At 38.1% G+C, this 25,851-nt stretch overlaps 1 protein-coding gene across 1 annotated transcript in view; it reads right to left on the reverse strand.

The window, feature by feature from the left end:
• Positions 1-1,172: 1,172 nt before the first annotated feature.
• Positions 1,173-25,851, reverse strand: part of LOC128870305 (uncharacterized) — a 78,512-nt gene continuing 53,833 nt past the window's right edge. The window contains exons 2-3 of the mRNA XM_054112912.1: positions 2,513-2,558; positions 1,173-2,435 (exon numbers count right to left, since the gene is read on the reverse strand). Of these exons, the coding sequence (XP_053968887.1) occupies positions 1,173-2,435; positions 2,513-2,558 (1,309 nt within the window). The remainder of the gene's footprint in view (positions 2,436-2,512; positions 2,559-25,851) is intronic.

Here is a 25,851-nt window from a genome sequence, read left to right on the forward strand (position 1 = left end):
CACTGATTGATCTTCTCCAGCGTTTTGGTGATACCCAGATGACATCCACTTGTCACATTGCGGAATTTTTCCGGTGCAGTTCTGAATTTAGACGGCCGCCGTAGCCGAATGGGTTGGCGCATGATTACCATTCGGAACTCACAGAGAGATCGTTGGTTAGAATCTCGGTGAAAGCAAAATTAAGAAAAACGTTTTTCTAATAACGGTCGCTCCTCGGCAGGCAATGGCAAACCTGCGAGTGTATTTCTGCCATGAAAATGCTCCTCATAAAAATATCTGCCGTTCGGAGTCGGCTTGAAACTGTAGGTGACGAACTTCTTCCATGTTTTTCAAAAGGTCGCTACATTTTTTATCCATAATGTCATCCACACATGTTTTCCTTTTGAGCCAGCTCAGGACATGCTCCATCAGGCGCTCAAAGTTTGCTGCTGCATTTGATAGTCCGAATGGATTCACAGAGAAGTGCCACAACCCATCTTTTATGCTACATTCTGTCTTCTTAAGATCGGAATCCTCAATTTTAACTTGCCAGTAATCATCTTTTACATCAAGCGTGGAAAACCATTTTTCTTCATTCAGCTTTCTATCGAGAGTAGCATATACTCGTGAAAATGGGTAACTGTTCTTTTTCGTGACTTCATTCAGCCTTCTATATTCTACACAAAACCGTGTGCTACCATATTTTTTTTAACTAGCACAACCGGTGAGCTCCATGAGCTAACTTATGGCTCAATTATTCTACTTGTCGGCACTACTCGCCCTTTGCTAGTAGACCTCATGCGTAAGAGGAAAAGCATAAGGTATTGAAAAAGGGGGCAGGGCCCCTCCTATACAAACTTAAATCTGATATTGTGGTAACAACAAATTAACATTTTTTATCACAGTAAAAATTAAAAAATAATGCGTTTTGAGCTCAGGCATCCCAAACACATTCTCTCCTATACAGAGTTACTTGGCATTTGTCAAGACAATCATTATGATGATTATATAGTTACAAGTATAGTGAGAAATGATATTGGATACATTTTCGTCCACGGGTACTACTAGTTTTTTTTTTTATCTCAGCAATACTACATACATTATGTTCGTTGTATGATAGTCGAACACACCATAAGAAGAAACAATAATATGTATCTCACTGCGACATTAGTTACAATAACTTAAAACTATTTTTACTTACTCGTCGTCGGAAAAATGTAAATGCTATTCACATGCGAGTAAGATTCGTCATCATAGTCTTTTACGTGTTCATAATGTGTAGTGTAGGTGTCATCGTTCGACGCTCCATAAAATCTTCCGTTTTCTTCTGTATTAAGCAGGTGACCTTTTGCGTAATTAGTCAGTTCTTGTTGCTGCATTTTGCTGAAAATTTGTTGCTGTTTTCTGTACTGTTGATGTTCATCGTTCTGTACATCATCGTGTTGGTGGTATTCCACATCAGTTAATTCCAGCAATGTATCCCTATTATCCTTTACAATAGCTACGCGGGAATTGTGTAATTGTTGGTTTTGTGGTCTGTGGAATGTTTTATATTTCGGTTGATTATTTAAATGTTGATAATATTGCTGCTGGCCATATGGAAACTGGCGTGGATGTGTTAAAAAATTCGCGGCATGCTCGGTATGGTGTGGTAAGAAGGGCACATCTTTCTCAATTCGCCTCGGAGCACTCAAATGCGTGTTGGAATACTTATCCCATCCTACATCACGAAGAGTGGCACTTCTTCTATTCCCTACTAGAACGCCATTAAAGTTTTTGTAAAACTTATCAATAATAATATGGGGCACAGCGATGGGTTTAGTTATATTGGGCAAACGAGACAATTGCAAACGCATTAAGATTTGATTTTTTATTGATTCCAGGCTTTTGCGTTTCGCCTTTTCACGCATTTGGCAAGACTGGCAACTATCAAAATTATTCTGAAATATTGAAGCTGTCATAGTGGATGCAGCGGTATCCTGTGTTGCCTTAAAGTCGTGCAGCATATTCATGTTTTGTTTAAGGAGAATTTCGCGATTTAAATATTTTACACCGTCCGCCTGAAATAGATGAGTAGCATATTGTGAGACTTTTTGCGATTCTGCCGAAGACGACGAAATTGCTTGCGCTATCATAGCAATCTTTCGTACCACTGGCTTGATGTTCATAGTAATTGTCAAATTTTTATTTTCAAGTAGCATTACTGATTCCCTCAATATCATTTCAAAACTGTAGATTATAGTTTTGCTTTGGACTTCATTGTTTACATTATCTACCGCAACCTCGTCATTATTGAAATATTGCCAATTTATTGCTGCATGGATTTTTGTATCCATTAGACTATCACGGATCACAAAGTGCATGCGCACATCTGACATCACAAGCGGATAATTCACAGCATCCTTTATTTGGATACAGCTCATCGAATGTGTTAGTAGTAAACATCCTAATAACGCCTGATGAATATGAAGAGAATAAGAAGAACATCATCATTTTCATAAAAAAGGAAAAGAACAGAAACTATTACTCTTACATATTCAGTCACACTCCGTGGAGAGAGGACATTATCACATGACTGGCTGCAAAAATAAAGAAAATAAAATTTGTGAAACCTGAAACACCCCTTTTCATAATTAGACATTAGAAAATCTTGGCAGAAGAGCAAAAGTAAGTAAATTTCGAATAAAGTTATGTATGTAATACAATAATATATGTATATACCTATGAAATGAGACTTTTTTTCAATTTCAAACGTTTATTAACAAAAAATGGTTACACATTTAATCTTCAAAATAATAGCCATCGCTAGCGACACCTTTTCCCCATCTCTCAGGCAATTTATGAATGCCGCGCAAAAAAAATTGGCCGTATTTGGCCGCAAACCAATCATCGAGCCATTTTTTTGGCTTCTCGTGAGAATTGAAGCGCTGCTCGGAAAGTGCGTGGCCCATCGATGCAAACAAATGATAACACCGGCACACAAAAAAAAAAAATTGTCTGTACACCGGGCGCCACCTATCTACGGGCATGTTTTTCGACCCGCTGAATACAAATTTCAAGTCAGTTTGGACCGTCCAGTCTTCAATTTCGAGTAAATTGCAAACAAATCCAAAAAATAGCGAAAATTCGATGTTTTGGCAAAAAAAAAATTTTGAAATCTAAGGAAAGCATAATTTTTTATGTATTTTGATCCGTTACATACTAATTTCGATCGTACTTATTTTTATCGGAACAGAGAAGAGGAGTTCCGGAAGTTTTTCACAAAGGACGATGAGAACTCGGTGGTATACTGTTCCAATGTTAAAAGCTTGGTTGATGAATTGAAACCTAATATCTATAAAGACGATGAGTGGAGACTCTTTATAGATTCATCAACTAGAAGTCTCAAAGCTGTCTTGCTTCACATTGGAAACATATTAGCGCCAATGGCAATAGCCCATTCGACAAAGCTTAAGGAGACCTATGAAAATTTGGAAATTGTATTGGACAAAATAAAGTATTCAGAACACCAATGGCAAATTTGCGGGGATCTCAAAATCGCATCACTTCTTTTAGGCCAACAATCAGGATTCACAAAATATCCTTGCTATCTATGTTTGTGGGATAGCAGAGACAGAAAGAATCACTATGTGAAAAAATAATGGCCTACGAGAGTGCAATTAAATGTCGGTACTCTAAATGTAATACGAACACCATTAATTCACCCTTGAAGCTATCTGCTACCGCCACTTCACATCAAATTAGGTCTCATGAAACAATATGTCAAAGCTCTGGACAGGGACGGTGATTGTTTTCAGTATTTGAGGGAACAGTTTCCGGCGATAAGTGATGCCAAACTAAAACAGGGAATTTTTAATGGACCCCAAATTAGAACTCTATTTCAGGATGCTAGTTTTATAGGTAAAATGAATGCTACGGAGAGAGCAGCTTGGGTAAGTTTAAAAATATGTGTCATAACTTTTTAGGAAATAATAAAAGTGAAAATTACAGGACAATAGTCGAAGAATTATTGACAAATTACAAAAACTTAGGATGCTTAATGAATCTAAAATTACACGTCCTAGATTCTCACATCGACTACTTTCCTGAGAATCTTGGGGAGTACAGTGAAGAACAGGGAGAACGCTTTCATCAAGACATAAGTGAAATGGAGACTAGGTATCAAGGAAATTTGAATATCAATATGATGGCAGACTATTGCTGGACACTCAAAAGAGATATACCAAAAGATAATAACAAACGAAAGAGAAATCCTCTCCGTAGATCATTTGAAAATAAAAGAGTTCGATACCACCGGACAACAGTTTGAAAGTTAGGAAAATCGTTCTTCTAATTCTTTTTATACGTCATTTTCATAGATTTTACAATTTTTTTGCATTTTCAGATTTTATTATTTATTATTATTATTTATAGGGGATATATACAATATAACCCTAACTAAATTATCACACTGGCTACTAGGGCCTTCGGATTTTAATCTTGTATTTTTTTAATAAACAATACAATAAAATTTATTTAATTGTGTTTAAAAGATTTTTGCTATTTTATTCGAATTTTCGCAAATTTTTGGGGTTTTTTGCAATTGACTCGTAATTGAAGCAGTCAGAAGGCCCAAACTGACTTGAAATTCGTATTCAGCGGGTCGAAAAACATGGCCGTAGATAGGTGGCACCCGGTGTACAGACAAATTTTTTTTTTTTTGTGTGCCAGTGTAATCGGAAGGCGCCAAGCCTGGTGAGTAAGCCGCATGCACCAGCGGTTCCCAATCGTACGTCTCCACCAATTCCCGGGTCGCTCTTGTTCGATGTGGCGGTGCATTGTCATCAAGAAAAATTACTTTGTGACGCCGATCGGCATATTCTCGGCGTTTTCGGTGTATAGCGCTGTTAAAATCGACCAATTGTCGTTGGTAGCGTGCACCGTCAACTGTTTCACCTGGTTTTAATAGCTCGTACAAAATCATACCACGCTGATCCCAGAAAACACACAGCATTGCCTTGCGGCCGAAGCGATTTGGTTTGGCCGTTGTTTTTGGCTTGTGGCCGGGCGGACCAAAGGATCGCTTACGCTTGGGATTGGAGTTGGGATTGGAGAAATACACCCATTTTTCATCACCCGATGCAAAACAGACTTTCTTCTCACAAGTGGTTTCACGATGTCGGCAAATCGTAGTTTGAAGGCACCAAATTCGATATTTTTAAGAGCGACGAAAATGCATTGTTGTATGAAACGTAACAAACAATGAACTGAATATTGTTGACAGATGACAGACAAAAAAACAAGATATTTGGGAAGGTATAAAAATACTCCAAGCGTCATCTATGGACTAATAGCTGAAAGTCTTATTTCATAGGTATATACCAATAATGTCTTCACAATAAATACCAACGCGACATATTATAAAGTTTTGACTATTTATTTTATTTTTTTATTTTTTATAAAAATAGAGTTCCTACCACAATACAACAGAGACCATATAACTTAAAGTTTCATACTTTTTATAATAATTTTCATAAAAATTTCAAGCCTCTTAATTTTTGATAAATGTGCTCTTATTTGTAAGACTTTTATGTGATAGTACATCATTTAGTAATGATGCAAATAATACAAAATGTGCCCTTCGTTTTTTTCTCGTGCTAACCGACGTAAGTTGGACACACCAAGTGAAGACAAGTCCTTCTCTACCTGACCTTTCCAACACTGAGGAGGCCTTCCTCTTCCTCTGTTATTCCCAGCTGGTATCGCATACTATTTCCAGAGCCAGAGCAATATCACCATTCGGACGACATTTAAACATTTTTTTAATTTTTTTAAATTTTATTTATTTTAAGTCGCATTTGCAAAGAAAAATATTATTAACTAATGAGCAATTTTTTCTGAATTTATAGTATAAAGTACATACAACACTTAAGGTGAGATTATATTTAGTCTTCGGGCTTTTTGCGTTTTAATCTTCTTCTCCAATTACGAGGTGTCCGTATTGACGTGGTTTTTTAATCTTGTATCGTGGGCTTTTGCTGCTTTTTTATTGTATCTGCGATCGAGTCAATATTTAGGTCGCGCTCGAGATCGGAGCTACGGATAAACCAAGGAGCACCCACTGCATGATGACGTGACCTAGCCAACGCAGCCGCTGGATCTTTATACGCTGCGCTATGTCATGTCATCGTAAGGCTCATATAGCTTGTTCTTCAATGGCCTACGATACTTGCAAACAAATGGAGGGTGGTGCCATATGTAGAAGTCCCTGATCGCCATTCACTCGGGAGTGACCAGGACGATTCTTCGATTTATCTAAATAGCTGGTTTGTTAGTTTCAAGGTTGCCTTTTCAGCAACCAGACCAGCAATTCTTTGCATTAACCTCTCTTCTGTTTACCATTACTGTTTTATGATTGCTGTGTAATGCCGCGACGGTAGTTTTAAATGGAGATTCAGGTTTTCGATTGGATTTTTCCAAAGAGCCGACGTTGTTGCTTATTTGGCTAGCAGCTGAAGCGGTCGTAACATAGGACAGTTCAGTTTATATGTAGGTTTCAACGACAGAAGCAATTCTCAGCCCACATGTTCTCTAATATTTCCGTTGAAAAATTCAATTTCTAAGTGTGCATAAAAACACGTCTCTTGAAAAGATTATTAATAGAACAAAAGTGTATACTCGTTAAAAAATTGGAGGAAATATATATTGCAATAATTTATATTAAAGAACTAAGTAAATATACATATTGTTCTATGATATTTATTTATTTTTAATTTTTAATATAAACAAACTACACACTACAAACCAACCACAGAAAGGTTATAACATAAAGGATATTTAAAAATTGAAGAAAAACTTATTAACAACATTTTGTTTCGCCGGTGTGCCTTGAAGAGTGATTTTAAATCATTTAGCCTAGGCAATTACTTTTTTTAATAAAGAAAAAAACTTGAACTATAGGAAATCCATTTCTCAGTTTGCATGTACATGTATGTATTCCAAAAACATCAATTTAGCAAAACTCAGTAAACTCTTAGTAATTTATTTTGGAAGTCGAGAATTTTCAGTAAACTTCTCATCTGACATATAAAGGATCCGGGTACTCACGCAATCATTTTCTTTTCCTTACAAACAGCTGATTGCTGATTGACAGAATTCGTACCATAAGAAAGCGAACACAAACGGAAAAAAATTTTATGACGTAATAATAGAAAGCAAAAGTAACTTTTTAAGCTCTGGATAACCAACTGATATGTCGAGGCGACTTGATTTGATTGACTTTTATATCACGAAAGATATTAAACGCGAGCACCTCATAACCCCAAGATTTGACCTCTCGTGGCGAAAAGCCTTATCATTGAAGTCCCGGTAAAGAGTGAAATGGTACCCGCAATCGTATACTTCAATGACGGTATGGTGCATGCAACAATAATCTCTACATCTATAATTTTTTTTTTTATTTCCTACATTAATTATACATCTGTCATACTGACATCTAGTACATTTTTTAACAATTAGTTAGGAAAATTATTAAATATATTTTATCATGGCCAGTGCCAAGACAAATACAGCGATTACATTTTAGGACAGCAATTACATTTTACACAGAACAGTTATTATAGCATACAAGAATTCCTATTTAATTTAATAGGTCAATTGGTCGATTTCTCTTCACGTAAAGTTTTCTTTCAAGTTGTAAGAGTGTATTGACTTCTTTGTTTTTGTGCTGGCTTATTTCGTTAAAATATCTTGTTGATATCGCTTTTATTTCTTCGTCGATTAAGGGTATATTGGACGTTGTATGGATGACATCATTTTTTGTGTACCTGTCGGACATTGCTATTATACGTAAGATTTTTGATTTGTTATCGCTGTACTTTGTTTATGTGAGTTCTTTTTGCAGTTCGCCACACTTGAAGTCCGTACATCCAGATTGGTTTAATGACCGCCTTGTACACTAAAAGTTTGTTGGAAATACTGAACTTCGAGTTTCTACCTACTAGCTAAATGCAATTGTCGAAATTCTTCCTTTATTTGTTTAATTTTTTTTTTGATGTGATCTTTCCAAGCTAATTTTGAGTCCAGATGCGATTCAAAGATATTTTGCAGATGTTTCAATTAGTATATTTTTATTGTTGAGCTTAATCGGCATAGCAGCAACCTCTGTTCTTGTCGTAAATATTACTTGTACAGATTTTAGTTTTATTGCCCTAATTTTATGCAAGAGGCCTTTGTGCCAAACTTTGTCAAAAGCTTTTGCGACGTCCAAAAATTCAGCAACGCAGTATCGTTTATTTTCCATGTCTGAAATTATTTTTTGTGTAACTCGATGTACGAGAATTTGTTGGATAGTTGAATGTTTTTTTTTTCGAAAACCGAATTGATGATCTGGAATGATTTTTTTCGTGTCAAGTATTGGGGTAATTCTGTCATGTAAAAGTTTTTCTGCAATTTTAGATATAGTCGGAAGTAGGTTTATATCATAGGTCGATATGGAGTTAAAGCTGTTGGGTTTTTACCCGGTTTTGGTAGCGCAATGATTTCTGCGACTTTCCATACTTTTGGGAAGTATTGTAAGCGAAACATTGCATTAACCACGTTTCTAAGGAATATGTAAGCCTCAATTGGTAGCTTCGTAAGTGCTTTGCCTGTCAGCATATCATATCCGGGTGCTTTTTTATGTTTAATTCGAGTTTTGATGCACAATATCACTTCTTGTGTGCTTATTTTTCTTATTTTTGTGATGATATCAGTATTAACATTACTAATCGTGTCAATTTGTTTATATTCATCGTTCGATAGGACATTTTCAAAATAATTTCCCAATGTCGCTACTCTTTCATCATTTGTAAAATACCATGTGTTGCCATCTTTTCTTAGTGGGGGGTTGATGCTTCATCTGGTTTTTAAGTTTTTTTGTACATTTCTACAAGGAATAATATGTGCCATGTGTAGGAGTTAAATTTTTTAGATATTTTTCAATTTCCTTATTTTGTATGTCACAAAAACAAGCCTTCAAATTTTTTGTGGCTAAGTTTACCTCTGTTTGTCGGCAGGAGATCTGGTTGTTTGCCATCTTTTTCTCAATTTTATTTTTTCTTTGATTTTCTTCTTAATAGAAATGTCATTTGAAATATTTTGTACGCTATGTTTTTGCTGCGGTGTGAATCTGAATCCTGCGTCAAGAACTATGTCACTAATGTATGATGCTACGCTCAATGTCAAGTTGTGTTTTCAAAGGTGTACTTAAAATGGGTCGTTGGGAGATGTGTTTTCGATACTCATCCCAGTCAGTCCTCGTTGTAAATATTTGGGGTGTTGTCTCTATACGATCAATCTTTGATGTGTTGTTAAGTAATATCGGCGAGTGGTCAGAAGATAGCTCATAACTTGGTTTAAGCTTCAGCTGGTTATGGTTAATATTTTTTGTTATACAGAAGTGGATTAAATCTGGAATTTTTTTAACGTCCGTAGACCAGTAAGTTGGTTCACCCGCACTTATAAACCTGCAATTTTTTTATGGATTGCGTTAATTAAATATATATACCTTTTTTATTAGTCAACCTTAAATCCCAGTCAGTGTTCTTTGCGTTTAAATCTCCTCCAGCAATGAATCTGTTGTCTAATGTCTTAAAGTAATCATCATATTGATCCGTCTTTATCAAGGGTCGTGGTGGACAGTAGATTGAGGATATTGATATGGGTCCACTGTTGTCAACAATTTGTATAGACGTTGCTTGGATGTGAGGTGACACATAGGGTAGTCTTTCAGTATGCTTTATGTTTGTTTTGATGATAATGGCTGTTCCTCCATGAGCTTTTCCGTCGGGATGATTAGTTGCATATAATTTATATCCAGGAAATGTTACATGACTTTTGTCTGTGAAATGCGTTTCTGCTACTAACGCAATATCAATTTTTCTGTCAATTAAAAACCGCTTCAGCTCTAAATATTGCCGAGTTAGTCCATTTGCATTCCAGATAAGAGTTTTTGTGTTATTATCATACTTTCGTCCATCTGAGCTATTCATTAACATTGTAATTATGTCATTGAGTTAATCAATACCTTTGTTGTTTTGAGGTTTGATAGTTAGTTTGGTTCTATTACCTGTACATCAGCATAACTTATACCTGGTATAACTGTTGATTTTGTGATGTTTGTGTTTTGGTTTGTTATGACGTGCTTTTTGCGTATGATTATCTCCACATAGTGCGCATTTCACTTGAATGGTTGGATTGTTGCATTCGGTTGTTAAATGTTTTCCTGCACATTTTACTCATACTGAGTTTCTTGTGCAATAATTTTTTGTATGTCCATACTTCTAGCATTTCGTGCATTGTGCAATTATCCTTTTATGATGTGGCGCCTCAAACGATACGATGCAGAGCATTAGTTTGTCTATGTTGTAAATGTCTTTGTTATTAGTATTTGTTTCCAGTTCAATAAAAAATAGTGGTAATGGTTTTTTGTTGTTCTTTGTGTTATATTAAATATATTTATGACCTTTTTCTCTTATTTCACTCCTTATTTCTTCTTGGTCCACAGAAGGATGCATGTTGCGTAATACTACTTTGAACCCCCTCTCATTTTTTGGTTTGAAAATATGCAGTTTTGTCCCTTTTTGTTTTAGCATTTGATGTATTTGAGTGTACGTCCCTAAGTCATTTGCTTGAACTCGTACTTCATTATTTCTTAGGATTTTTAGGACAAAATTGCTATTTGCTATTGCACTTTAAGCATTTTTTATGGTCTTGATGCATTCCACACCTTGCACATATACAGGTGGTGGTTTATTATTATTTTTTTCGCTATTTAAATTTTGAGCATTAGTAACAGTGCTCTGCCCACTGTTCGCTTGTGCATTTGTTTCGTTGTTTTCATTTTCGTCAACAATAGCAAGAGATGCAAATTTTTTTGTGGACTTTGTATCGCCGCGTAGCCAGTACTTTGGTAATTTGCTTTGGCTGAAAGTCGTTGTTGTTGTTTGTTTTTTATTGGTGGTTGACAAAGTTGAGGACTTTATGGGTGAGTTTCGTGATCTCTTTATGAGAGGCTGCAGTGTCTTCATTTGCTCATTCAAAGCGTGAGGTTGCAGAGAACGTTAATGAATAGAGAAGTCTTAATGACTGGAAAGTGTTCATTTTCGAGGGGTACTCGTCTCGCGAAGACAATTTCACCACAGACACATTTTTCAACAAAAATTAACAGTAAGGGGCTGAATTATGTTAATTTAGCAGCAGTCGATAAGAATTTGTTGGTGATTAGAAGCAAAGAATGCTAGGTAGCTTTTTAATATGACCTATATATTTGAATTTCTCCAAATCATCCAAATTATGTACATATGTTATGTCTGTCTGTCTGGTGTCTGTAAAACTTTGTTGAATTCCCTTCAACTGAATCAAAATCCTGTATAGAAACGCTTCATTACCAGGCGCACAGGAAGATGGCATATGCAAATGTAAATTTGTGAATTTATATACATTTGCGCATATGTATATGCTGTGTGTATGTGTGCTCACCAGCCACAGCTCAAGATAAAACGGTAAAACTTCGCAAGAAATCCAGCGCGCATTCAAAGGCGCAGCGCACATTCATAGGCACAGCATTGTATGTACAGTAACCTTGACATGTTTACAGGCATCTTCAAATGCTCTGATTTCAGAGTAAGTTTCTAACTGCAGATATATGCATATGTTTTGTGCACTTTTTATCAATTGAAAAACTACATACGTAAAGTAATCTACTAATTAACTATTTGCCTACTATCAGTTAACATAAAATAATTGTTTCCAAATTTTATCTTAGTATTAAAATGTCCGAATCAGACCTTTTTTTTAAGCTACTTGTTTTCTTCTGCAACTTACTGTATGCTCATGCGCGCACTTGACGCACAGCAGCTGCGGCTGTCGAGCATTTAGAAAGACATATTTACATACATATATTTTTGCATACAAATGTACGATGCCGCGGGCACTCGACTTGACAAAAATTGAAGATTTATCAAATATTGGCAAATAATTCTACGCGAAATATTCAAATATTGACTATTTTCGAATTGTCGAGAAAATTGGCATATGGGCGGCTCGTTTTATGAATGAAAGTTCTTGCTCTTAGAACTATGAGCTCGAATTTATCAATGAATTTTTTGAAGATGAGTTTTTGTTGCACAGTACAATACTTGAAACTGTTCGGCGCCGCCGCGACTGTTCAGCGCTATGGCAACTAGAATGATGGCCGCTACGCCTGCGTCTATGACTGCATTTTGTTCTTGTAGTCGCTAGGCATAGAATTTTAGCTTTGAACGACATACGCATTTTGAGGAATAAAGCGAATGCCCTTTGTGTGCGGTTGTATGTACATGCATATGTGTATATTAATAAGCATTGTTTTGCTTGAATTCAATATTTATATTTGCATATGCCATCTTCCTGTGTGCCTGGTAATGAAGCGTTTTGTATACAGAATTTTTTGATTTGTTTGAAGGGATATGGGCACCAAGTGTACATACGCACATACAAATATGTACATGAGTATTCAAAAGAAATTTGTTTTAGCATTTGTGAGGCAGGAATTTGATCATTAGGTTATTTACATGAAATATAAGGCGATGCTCGTGAGGCAGGTCATGTTGCTTCAGTGCACACATATGCGTGCAACATATTTAATAAAGATGCAATTGAACTTAGTTGTCCCATATATGCAAATACGTTTCTTTGAAGTTTTCCTTTATTTATTTTAAAGTTTTATACTATCTAGAAAATGCATACATACAAATGTATGTACATATATTATTATTCCCTGTAATAAAATGTAAATTGAAAAAGATTTGGTTTGCCAAAGGAACAAATAAATGCATGTTCAAATGTAAATACATATGTCGATATACCAAAACACTTGTATGCTATGAATTAATTTCGACTCAAAAAATTAGTAAAAATTTTCATCAAATTTGTTTAGTTTTAAATTTACTAAAACGCACCTACCAAAATGTGAGAGGTCGTTTTATAAAGTATTTTTTTAAATTAAATCAAAATACTTTTATTTGATTTGGCGCATATAATAAATTCAATCATTTTTTCTTCATCACCTTTGTTTGAAAATACAAATTGAATAAATTTTCGTTTACCAAGGGAACATAAAAATGCACAAGCAAATGCCTTGCAAAATGCCGTCGGCATTCGTCAATTTAATTTCATACAGAAACCAAAAACTGAGCAGAGCCAATGTACTTGTACATAATTCACTGTAATCAGCCCTGTTAAGAACTTCCCCGCTGTCGAGTTAAGCGAGGTGAAATAGTGTTCGCGGTTTCACTTCATTTTTGACAATTCACACTATTCGTAGCTCGTGAGAATTCTCTATATTTAACGTTCTCTGGAGGTTGTACATAAGAAGGTGGGGAGATGGCAAGCAATGGTTTGTTTGATACGGCTGTTGTTGCTGTACTAGTGTACAGAATTGATGTCGTTGTTGATGATGAGTTGGTTGTGGTTGTTGTTGGCATTCCGCTTGTGCTCACGCACGCTGTGAGACCGCCCTTAAACGGCAAAGCATGCTGCTCTTTACGCCTTGCGGTACTCCTGTAGAGTTATGCTGAAAACAGTGAAGACCGCACGGAATCCCTTACCGCAGTCCCTTACCGTTCACAAAAACTCATCCCCGAGAACAACTGCGTTCTTTTATTTACATATTTATACAATACATCGGTTTGTGTGTGTATGTGTTTGGTTGTATCTACACAATGTTGTCATGGATATTTTTGCTTACACACTTTTTCACACATCCGCCTTATCAGTTACAATTTTTCATTCTTTAATAAACCAAAGCCAAAAACCAACATATGCAAATAGTTAATTTATCTATAATTAACATTATTCAACATTGTTTTTAAGTTATTTTAACAAAATTAAAATGTTTCCAAGTTTATTTTGTAAATGATTTCGAAATGTATTGTTTGGCATCACTGTGTGATGAGAGAGCAATTAGCTCACATGGTTCTACGGGAATTTTCAAACATCCTGAGATAAAATTTACGACACTACGATATGGAAGGAAGGAGTTTTTCATTTGGGGCTCTCATTAGTTTGATCGTAACAGCTGACAGGGGACTGCATTTACGTCGTTCACTGTTTTCAGCATTAGAGTGTTAGTTTTTTTCGTCGAGAGAGGATTTTACTACTCAATCGTATATATATGGGAGGTTGAATTAGTTTTAAAGGTTTTTTTCGAAGATTTGGGGCTTTATTGTGAAAAAACGGTACAAAATATTTTATTCGAAGTATTGGCCATCGCTAGCTACAACTTTCGCCCATCTTTCGGGCAATTTCCGGATGCCGTTTCTCCAAAATTCTGGCCGCTGCTTGGCTATCCATGACTCAACCCATATTTTGGTAGCCTCGTACGAGGAGAACCGCTGGTCCGCCAAATCGAGACGCATATGCCGGAACAAATGATAATCGGAGGGAGCTATGTCTGGACTATACGGCGGGTGGGGTAACACTTCCCAGCCAAGCGTTCCAAGGTATTTTTTGACAGGTTGAGCAACATGCGACCGAGCGTTGTCATGTTGCAAAATAACCTTGTCGTGCCTTTTTACCGTTTCCGGCCGTTTTTCTTTCAATGCCCGACTTAAACGCATCAATTGCAGTCGGTAAGGATCCCCCGTGATTGTTTCGCCCGGTTGGAGCAGCTCAAAATATACGACGCCGACCTGATCCCACCTAATGCAGAGCATGATTTTCTTGCCGTGAATATTCTGCTGGGCCGTCGACGTTGATGCGTGGCCGGGCAAACCCCATGATTTTTTGCGTTTTGGGTTATCGTAGTGGATCCATTTTTCGTCGCCAGTCACCACCCGATGCAAAAAACCCTTTCGATTTTGTCGCTCGATCAGCAATTCGCCCGTAAAAAATCGCCGTTCGACGTCGCGCAGCTTCAACTCGTACGGGACCCAATGCCCTTGCTTTTGGATCATTCCCATCGCTTTTAGACGCTTGCAAACGGTTGATTTATCAACGCCCAATGATTCAGCAAGCTCTTCTTGGGTTTGGCACGAGTCCTCGTTTACCAATTCCCCCAATTCCGCGTCCTCGAACTTTTTGGGCTGGACAAGACGCTCCTTGTCTTCGGTGTGAAAATCACCACTTTTGAATCGTCGAAACCAGTACTCACATGTTGAAATCGACGGAGTATGGTCTGGGTAGGCTTCCTGCAGCAATTCACGGGCTTGGGCTGTATTTTTTTTTCAAATTGAAGCAGAAAAGCAAAGCTTCCCGCAAATTGCGTTTCGACGGCACGAAAGTTGACATACTCGGAGCACGAAAACACTGCGTTGTTTATACTTCAGCGAAATGACAGATACTGATAAACAAAGCCTAGGGATGAGGCTTTGTCATGAATATATATTCAGTATTGCCAACGCGATAAAGTGATAAATAGCGCCATCTGTGTGTCACCTTTAAAACTAATTCAAGAAGAAGTTTACTCTAGCAAGAAAGTTGGGCATAAGAATCTGACAATAAGCAATTCACAAATCGCGATAGACACTGTTGAATATTGACTCCAAATTTCTCTCGAAAGAACATTGTTGCGAGCAGCACCTGATTTGCAGGTTCTTCTTCTTCTTCTTCTTAATTGGCGCTATAACCGCTTACGCGATTTTGGCCGAGTTTAACAAAGCGCACCAGTCGTTTCTTTCTCGTGCTAACCGGCGCCAATTGGACACACCAAGCGAAGCCAAGTCCTTCTCCACCTGATCTTTCCAACGCAGAGGAGGCCGCCCTCTTCCTCTGCTACCACCAGCTGGTACCGCATCGAATACTTTCAAAGTTTCTATCCATTCAAAGTTTGTATCCATTCGGACGACATGACCCAGCCAACGTAGCCGCTGGATCTTTATTCGCTGCGCTATGTCTATGTCGTCGTAAAGCTCATACAGCTCATCGCTCCATCGTCTGCGATGTTCGCCTTTGCCAACGTGCAAAGGTCCAAAAATCTTACGCAGAATCTTTCTCTCGAACACTCCAAGCGTCGCTTCATCGGATGTTGTCATCGTCCAAGCTTCTGCGCCATACGTTAGGACGGGCATGATGAGAGTCTTGTAGAGTGTTAGTTTTGTTCGTCGAGAGAGGACTTTACTGCTCAATTGCCTACTTAGTCCAAAGTAGCACTTGTTGGCAAAAGAGATTCTAGGTTGGATTTCAAGGCTGACATTGTTATCGGAGTTAAAGCTGGTTTCTAAATAGACGAATTCTTTTACAACCTCGAAATTATAGCTGTCTACAGTGACGTGGGTGCCGATACGTGAGTGCGCCGACTGTTTGTTTGAAGACAGGAGGTACTTCGTTTTGTCCTCGTTCACCACCAGACCCATTCGCTTTGCCTCTTTATCCAGTTTGGAGAAGGCAGAACTGACAGCGCGGTTGTTAAGGCCGATGATGTCAATATCATCGGCATACGCCAGCAATTGTACGCTCTTATAAAAAATTGTGCCTGAGCGATTAAGTTCTACGGCTCGTACGATGCTCTCCAACATCAGGTTAAAGAAGTCACACGACAGCGAGTCACCCTGTCTGAAACCTCGTTTGATATCAAACGGCTCGGAGAGGTCCTTCCCAATTCTGACGGCGCTGCTGGTGTAGAGCAACGTCATCTTACATAGCCGTATTAGTTTTGCGGGGATACCAAATTCTGACATCGCGGCATACAGGTAACTCCTTTCCGTACTGTCGAATTCAGCTTTGAAGTCGACGAAAAGATGGTGTGTGTCGATTCTCCTTTCATGGGTCTTTTCCAAGATTTGGCGTATTGTGAATATTTGGTCGATGGTAGACTTTCCAGGTCTGAAGCCACACTGATAAGGTCCAATCAGTTGGTTGACGGTGGGCTTCAGCCTTTCACACAATACGCTCGCTAGAACCTTATAGGCGATATTTAGAAGACTAATCCCGCGGTAATTGGCACAAATTGCAGGATCGCCCTTCTTATGGATTGGGCAGAGCACACTTAAATTCCAATCGGCAGGCATGCTTTCATCCGACCATATTTTGCATAGGAGCTGATGCATGCACCTTACCAGCTCCTCGCCGCCATGTTTGAATAGCTCAGCCAGCAGTCCGTCGGCGCCCGCGGCTTTGTTGTTCTTTAGCCGCGTTATCGCTATTCTCACCTCGTCATGATCAACGATTGGGGTATCGGGATCTTCACTTTCTCGGTGACATGCGCAGCTGTCACTGTTTAATAGGTTCGAGAAGTGTTCCCTCCATAATTTAAGATTGCTCTGTACGTCAGTCACCAGTTGGCCGTCTTTGTTCTTACAGGAAAACAGGTTCATTATTGATTAATTAGACATTAATTGTATAGTTTAATATCATAGTGTAGTATTATACATAGTTGAATTTATAATATTTTTCACTCATTACTTCTAGGTATCTTGATTCTTGTATTTGTGCTTGCATTATATTATGTAATATACATTACTACATATTTGTCATTTTCTAACATTCGTATCGACTTACATTCTCATATACATATATAATATTATACCATATATATATTAATTTTTTTTTTTTTTTAATTAATTGAAATGTTATAAATTTTTTATTTACATTCCATAAAGATTATACCTAGTATAAAACTAATAAGTAATTTTCATTTCACAATTTGAAGTAGCTTAAACAATATTGACAACTAAGTCTTGAGGTTTCTTTCTTTTTAATCTTCTTTTTCAGTTGCTTCATCGCTTAGTACGGAAGCTTCTGCGTTAATGTGTTTTTTTAATTCTTCAGCATGCTTAACTGCACAGAGATTGGCTGTGTCTGAGACGGTTTTTAAATTTAAATCCTTGTGCAGATCTTCATTACGCACGTACCAGGGTTCTTTAACGATTTCCTGATTACTCTATTTTGGAGACGCTGTATAATGTCTATGTTGGTCTTTGCAGTACATCCCCATAATTGAAGACCATAGGTCCACACCGGCTTTAGCACTTGGTTGTAAATGAGGAGTTTATTTTGAGTTGATAGCTCAGAGTTTCTGCCAATTAGCCATCGGAGTTTTTGCGTCTTTAGATTCACCTCAGCAGCTTTGATTTTCACGTGCTCTTTCCACTTGAGCTTTACATCTAAAGCCATGCCTAGATACTTTGCACTATTAGCATTTGGCACTATTGCTGACAAAATATGAACTGGTTTGTAGATAATTTTTTTATTAGTAAAATCCACGTGAACTGATTTGGTTTCGTTTAGCTTTATGTTCCAATTTCCAGTCCATGTGACTACTTCGTCAATGGACTTCTGCAGTTCCTGGATGGATTCGTTTTCAGTTGATCCAACAGCTAAGATGCATGTATCGTCAGCGAATGTAGCTACTTTGCACATTTTCGGTACTGGCAGATCTGCGGTATAGAGTAGGTACAGTACTGGGCCGAGTATGCTGCCTTGTGGTACTCCGGCCAATATTTGTTTTATTTCCGAATACGCCTGCTGTTACTTTACTCTAAAGTACCTACTTGTTATATACGATTCCAAAATGTCAGTGAACTGCAACGGAAGAACGGCTTTTAATTTACAAAGTAGTCCTTCGTGCCATACTTTATCAAATGCCTGGGCAACGTCAAGGAATATTGCTGAGCAGACTTTATTACTCTCTAGCGCGTCTTCTATTGTATGTGTTATCCTGTGTATTTGTTCGACGGTAGAGTGTTTTTCCCGGAAGCCAAACTGATGTGAGGGTATGATGTTTCTACATGCAATTATAGATTTTAAGCGTTTGGAGAACAGCTTTCGAATAGTTTACCCATTACTGGAAGCAGAGCGATTGGCCGGTAAGATGGCACTTCATTCGGATTTTTGCCTGGTTTAGGTATCATTACTATTAGCGCCTTAGTTGATATATTTCTCAAAACTTCGGCGGTTATTAAGTCGAACCCTGGACTCTTCCTTAATTTTAAATTGGAAATTCGGTAGCAACTTCATCTATACTGAAATGCTTTATTTTAACGAACTCTTGTACAGTTGATGGCGGAGTGAAATTTATTGTTTTTCAGTGCGGTTGAAAGATTTTCTGCAGGTGGTTGGCAAATACGTCAGCTTTTTCTGCATCGCTTTTAGCCCAAATGTGAATACCATTTTGCTGTTTTATTGGCGGATTATGTTGAATTGGTCGTTTGACACACGTCATCGCTTTCCAAAGCGAGAAATCACCTGTTTTTTCTGCTGATAAGTTTTTCAGAGCGTTTGTTATGATATTGTTTTTATGCTCCTGTATTTTTTCTCTGAGCAATTTTGTTAATCTGTTTAGTTCAGTTTTCTTGGAGGGCACCCTTGTTGATTGCCACTTTTTTCTTACTTTTCTTTTTTCTCTTAATATTTCTAATATTTCTTGTGGATATCTTTGTTGATGGTTATCTCGTGTTTGTTTACTTGCTGGCGTGCTTATCCAAGCTGCTTTCTGAATATGTGTTGTAAGTTTTATTGTTTCGTCTTCAATATCTTCTTCGTTCGTAATTGTGTCGGTATTTTCCATACACGTATCGAAAAAATTCCAGTCGATCATTTTATTTGAGAGTACGGGACTTCGTTCGTTAAATTTTGATTTGCCATTAAGATACATAAAAATAGGTGAATGGTCTGAGTTCAGGTGTACGCCGTCTTCTACTTGGATGATATGGTTTGGTATTTGTTTGACTACAAAGAAATCTATAACATCGGGGATTTTGTTAGGGTCTGAAGGCCAGTAGGTTGGACTTCCGGTTGAGATAATTTGGCAGCCAAGTTGTTTTGCCGCTTTCCATAGTTCACGACCTTTAGTTGTTGTTAGGCGAGAACCCCAGCGTACATGTTTCGCGTTGAAATCTCCACGAATTATGTATCTCCTATTGTAGTTTTCAAAAAGTTTTTATAGTCTTCTGACTTTAGGTTATGTCTAGGTGGACTGTATAGCGCTATTACTGTTAAATCAGCTTCAGATAGTTTTATAAAAACTGCTACTGCTTGGAACTCTGTTAATCTTATTTTTTCATCCTCGAAGTGATGTATGGATTTCTTTATAATAATGGCGCTGCCACCTCTTGCATTTTCTAGGGGATGATTTGAGCAGTACATATTGTAACCTTGAAATGTAATATACATTTGCTTAGTTAGGTGTGTTTCGGATATAAGGCAAATATCAATTTTTTCCTTGTGCAGCAGTAGTTCTAACTCATTTTGGTGCTGTATAATACCATTTGCATTCCAAGCCATTATTTTCACATTTTTCATGCTCTTCATGTCATACATTTGCTGTTTTCTCTAGATTGGTAATTCGACTAACAAAAGTTGATTAAAAGATATTTGTTCATCCAATTTCATCAGAATTTGAGCCAAGATATCTTCCTATATTGGTGCAGGTTTATTCTCGGAAAGTACTTCAGCAAAAGTTTTGCCGCTTTCGACTCTTGAGAGTTGTTTTTTTAAAATCGGATTAGCGGCGGTTAGTGATTTGCGACCAGCAATGTTTTTATTGCGTAGTTTTTGTAAATCTTTGGCCACTTGACAACCTCTATAACTTGCTGGGTGATTTTGGCCACAGTTACAACATTTTGGTAACTCGTTATCTTGTTTAGTGCATTTAATTGTTTCGTGATCGCCAGCGCATTTGACACACTTAGGAGGCTTGCAGCAGTAGTGTTTTGTATGCATATATCCTTGGCATGATCTGCACTGTGGGATGAGTTTCGATGGTTTTAATTGTTCTATTTTAATAATACAATTAAGGATCTGTTTGATTTCATATATTTTCTTTATATCTTCGTTGGAGTCAAGGCATATTATAAACATATTCAGAGGCTCTTTTGTCTTCCACTTGAATTTTCTAAAAGCATTCGTTGCCTTAATACCTTGATTCACCAGATTCGCAACAATTTCTTCTGGCTCGCAAATGTGATGGAGATCTTTCACAATTACTCTTATTTGCCTTGTTTGCTTACTTTCATACGAGCGCCAGGCTAGCTTCAGTGTCGTTAGCTTCTTTGTTAGCTCTCTGTAGTCTAAGCTATCGAATAGATTAATTTTGTAGTTATCTTTAGCAATTAGCTTCAGAAAAGTCTTTTTGAATAGTTTCTTTAATAATTTTTTGAATATATTGGTGGGTTATACCGGTTTGTGTAAGAATAATTGGTGGCGGGCGCAGCTCATGTGAACCTTTTTTTTTGTTTTTGAAGTATCTAAAATGATCTCTGGGGACGTTTCCATTCTTCGCTTCTTCTGGAGTCTTCTGGATTTGTTGAGCAGCCAGTTGGTCTCATTTTCGAGTTCATATTCATCGGTGTGGTACTGAATTGATCTCTCTACTTTTTCACTAGCTCTTGTATTTTTAGTTTTAATGCTATTTAGCTCATGCTTAAGATACTCATTTTCCTCTCTGAGGGTTGCGCATATATTCTCTAATTCTTTCATCTTTTGTAGAATCAGATAATAGTCATTTCTTTGGCCTCCTCCAGGAGGCGGTGTTCTCAGCGCCACCTAGTGGTCGCTAGAGCAACTGCGATTAATAAAAGTAAATAATCTTACCGGTTGAGCAATATGGCAGCACTCCCTTTTCCCAGTATTTTGACTCAGCAGAACAGATGGTGTTGTTTACAATTACAATGTGCGGGTTATGTATAAGTTAAAATTTCGCGCTTTCCAATAAAATTTATGTATTTTCGTACAAAATTGTAGAATTGAATTATTGATAATCCACTAAAGCTGATATAAATCGAAAGCAGTAATGGTCGGTTCCACGCGCGATTTTTTAGTTTGGTATTAGTTTCTAATATTTTAGTTTGGTACCTTTATCCGGCCACTCTAATTAACTATAATGTGCAGGAGTTCACAAAACTTTTGCATATTTTTAGGCCGAGCTTATTAAGCTGGCTGAGTTCAGAAAGTAACTGCGTTTTGTGACTCAGCTGTTTTCTTCTTTGTTGATTTTATTAATTTTGTTGTTGTTGTATCTGCTTCACTTCAAGCGCCAAATGATTAAAACAGCAAGAAATGCTTGTCTATTCGATATTTTCACCAAACTTCACACACTACCGAATGAGGATTCTTTCACCATTCGAATTAGCACAAACTTTGTGAAATTTTCACTTTAGACACAGTAATTTTAAAATGTTGAATTATTCGCTTAAATGTTCACTTGCTCGACGTTCTAAGGTTGCCAGGCTATATATGTATAAATTGTGCTAAGTAAATTTTTCGATACTTGATTTGCGACATCAGCTGGGACCAATGAAATTGTAAATTTCAAACACACGACCACGTAAATTGTAAATTGTGAAATAAATTATAAAGTTTATGAAAACAAAAGTGTTTAAATTAATTTTAAAAATAATAGCTGTCAAAAAAGCTTGGTATCCGAACATATTTTGGTAACCCCGACTTGATAGTTGTGTGGTTTACTTGTGTAAAAAAAAAAATAAAAAAAAATTATTAAACATAAAAATATTGGTTAAGGCTTCGAAAATATTTGTTACGGTAGTTCCTTATTGTCGTGTAGTGGTGCCTAATATCTACCTTGTGAATAAACCCGTTGGTAATTTTTTACGGGACTTGTAAAATAAAGCAGTTAAAACCGAAAACTATATTTACGGCTAAAAATTAACTTGCACCGTTTTCTATTTGATCACTTTTTCAACGGTTTTCGTGTACATAGAACCATGCCTATATATTTGTGCGTTATTGATATAATCGGTCAGTTAATTTCTTCAGGCAAAACGTTCGGCATGTCGCTTAGTCCAGGTAATGGTACCTTTATAGAAATGATTCACCAAATACTGCACCAACAAGTGTGTAACCGTCTTCAAATCGCATTTCGTTCTTAAAGCTGAAAACTATGTCAGTCTTTAGTCGACTTGAGCATACAACAGCAGAAATGCACAACTAAATGCTACAAGGCATGGATGAGTACAGTTCGGCGGCAATTGTCGAATCATTGGGTGATTTAAAATCAGCATTCACTGTCGCTCACACCAGTTTGGAGAAATTGAAATGCGGGTGTATTGTCAGGGACCGACCCTGCAAATTCGATGCTTCGTTAGTGAAACTTAAGGCAAACCTTCAACGAGAGATTGGGAGACGTAACACAGGTCAGCACTGCTCAATATTTAGAGTGAACACTGGTAACTCACAGTCGATCATCGTGAATGGAAATCGTTCTCGCTTGCTTTTGCTAAATTTAATGGCGCCTACACCGAGTGTTCAACCCCGTTATTTATGTGTACAACGATGGCAACCTAACGCAAAGCGATAAGCTGCAACACCTGCCTTCCTGCTTGAGTGGTGCTACTTTAGACAATATCCAATCTCTGGAGATAAACAAAGCTAATTATAAAAATGCATCAGATTTACTTAAAAAACGTTTTGATAACAAGCTAAGTGCGGGAGTTGACGGACAGAGTTACATCACACATATGCGCGCTGCAGTTGCCTGGGTCACAGGATGCTGACTGCTTCATAGTTGAGCTACTAATCCATAAGTTGGGCAAGGCTACTCAATCCAAGTGGGAAGAAAATTCCTCTACCAACGAGCTTCCATGGTGAGATGAATTAGCTGCATGTTTGGAAAAGCGGTGTCGTACCATCGAAAATGTGGAGCATGCCAGACAAACCCAAACGGATCAGGTTGACAGAGACGGGAAAACTGTTGGTACAAATAAAAGAAAATCATTTGTCGTTTCAAATACCTCAGTAGGTGGTTGCACGTTTTGCCGGTACCCTGATTATAGAATTTACCACTGTCAGCGATTTTCCAATCTTTCTCCAAACCTTCGCCAAAAAGAAGCAAAGAAGCATTCGCTTTCCCTTAATTGTCTAAAGGGTGGTCAGCACATGAGAGATTGCAAATCTGGATCTTAAAGAGCTTACCACCTGAAACACCACACGCTTTTGCATTTTGACCGCACATCCTCCGCTTCAACTTCTATGCCAGACGCAGTCACGCAACCAGCCACATTGCAATCAAACACCATAGCTGCAACATCATCTGTCCCTGCTCATGCCCTCACTTTGAGATCTCCATCTGATGCTGTGCTTCTATCCTTTGCAGTAATTTTTGTAAAAAATCGTGCTGATACCTCCGTGCCATTTCGGCCGCTTTTGGGCTCGGGTTCCCAGCTCCACTGTATCACAACTTATTTCGCTAACCAATGAAAACTTCGTAGGACCAAATATTCTGTGGCAGTTTCGGGCATCGGGGATGCCAACCTGTCAATTGAAGGCTATTCGGTCAACTGTTGTTCTGATGTCGCGGGCTTCAGACTTTTCAACACACATCACTTCTGTCGTTGTGCAAACAATCATTGACTTCAACCTGACTTTTCAGTGAGCATCCCTTCGAACATGCAACTAAGTGATCCCGATTTCAACATACTACAGTGTATTCACTTGCTCATCGGAGCAGGACTATATTTCGAGCTTCTTTTTATTGGAAAGATACGGTTGGCGCCCGGATTTCCAGTTCTTCAAAAAACTCTTCTTGGTTTGGCGACTTTTAAGCTTTCGTCATTTGTCTTCGAGAGACATCGACGCTGATACCCAACAAGACGATTTGGTACGTCGCTTCTGGGAAGTAGATCACATTGAGCCAATCACTAAAACGACAAAGGAGGAGCTCGACTGCAAGGCGCATTTCCAGCAAAATGGCACAGAATCTACACAAGCAAGGCGCCAATTTGAGAGCCTTGAGCGGAAGTTAACTCTCAATGCCGATTTAAAGCTAAAGTACACGGCATTTATAAAGGAGTACGTTGAACTGAATCACATGTCGCTGCTCCCTGGTGCGGAGGTCCATGAATGCAAATATTTCTTACCACATCACTGTGTTGTTAAGGAAGATAGCTTCAAAATAAAGCTTAATGTCGATTTTGATGGTTCTGCTGCCACAACCTCGGGTTTTTCATTAACGGAGATACTAATTTGTTAAACGCGCCTTCTACGTAGATAACCTGACCTCCGGAGGAGGCTCAGTTGAAGAAGAACGAGAGATGATGCACCAAACCACCAGTCTCCTTGCCCGTGGAAAATTTCATCTCCGGAAATAGCATTCCAACAACTCAGACGTTATTCATCACATTTCTGATGTGAATAAGGAAACCTTCCTTAAATTTGATGACGGTAGCAATATTATCAAAACGTTGGAAGGTACCAGATTTTCTAAGCGGTCTGCTTTATCTACAATAGCTCGCTGTTACGACCCGTTAGGCTTGATCGGCCATACCCTGACTACGGCGAAAATTCTCTTACAGCGAATGTGGAGAGACAAGGTCGAATGTGATGACAGCCTATCGCTCTCACTGGACACAGATTGGCCTTTTGCAACGACTTCATAGATGTACAGTACTTATCATTCCCGCGTTACATATTGCAGCCTGGGTCCCGTCATGAACTACATGCATTTTGTGATGCCAGTCTCCAAGCATTCGGTGTTTGTGTTTATGCGCGTCCAGTCAGAGATGACAACGCTCAAGTGCATTTCCTTTGTTCCAAGGCTCGTGTCGCCCCTTTGGAGACACTAACCGTACCTAAACTGGAGCTTTGTGCCACCTCCTTACTCGCACAATGAATGGCTGAAATAACTAAATAGACGCTTTTCGGGAGTCCTTGTTATGGCTGGTCAGATTAGGTACTATCCTGGTTACAAGAAAAGCCGTCTAAATTTGACATGTTCGTCGCCAACCGAGTATGTGCCGTACAGCAGCTTACAGAAGGTATGCAGTGGTGTTACGTCCCCACCTCCTTAAATCCTGCTGACATCTTATCCAGAAGAGCCGCTTTCCAAGAACTCCCACAATCAAACTTGTGGAAGCATGGACCCCCGTTCCTGCATGAGGAAGAGTGTAATTGGCCCAAGGTCAGCGTGCCCCAAAACTAACT

Source organism: Anastrepha ludens, chromosome X (assembly GCF_028408465.1).
Source record: "Anastrepha ludens isolate Willacy chromosome X, idAnaLude1.1, whole genome shotgun sequence".
NCBI classification, from domain to species: Eukaryota; Metazoa; Arthropoda; class Insecta; order Diptera; family Tephritidae; genus Anastrepha; species Anastrepha ludens.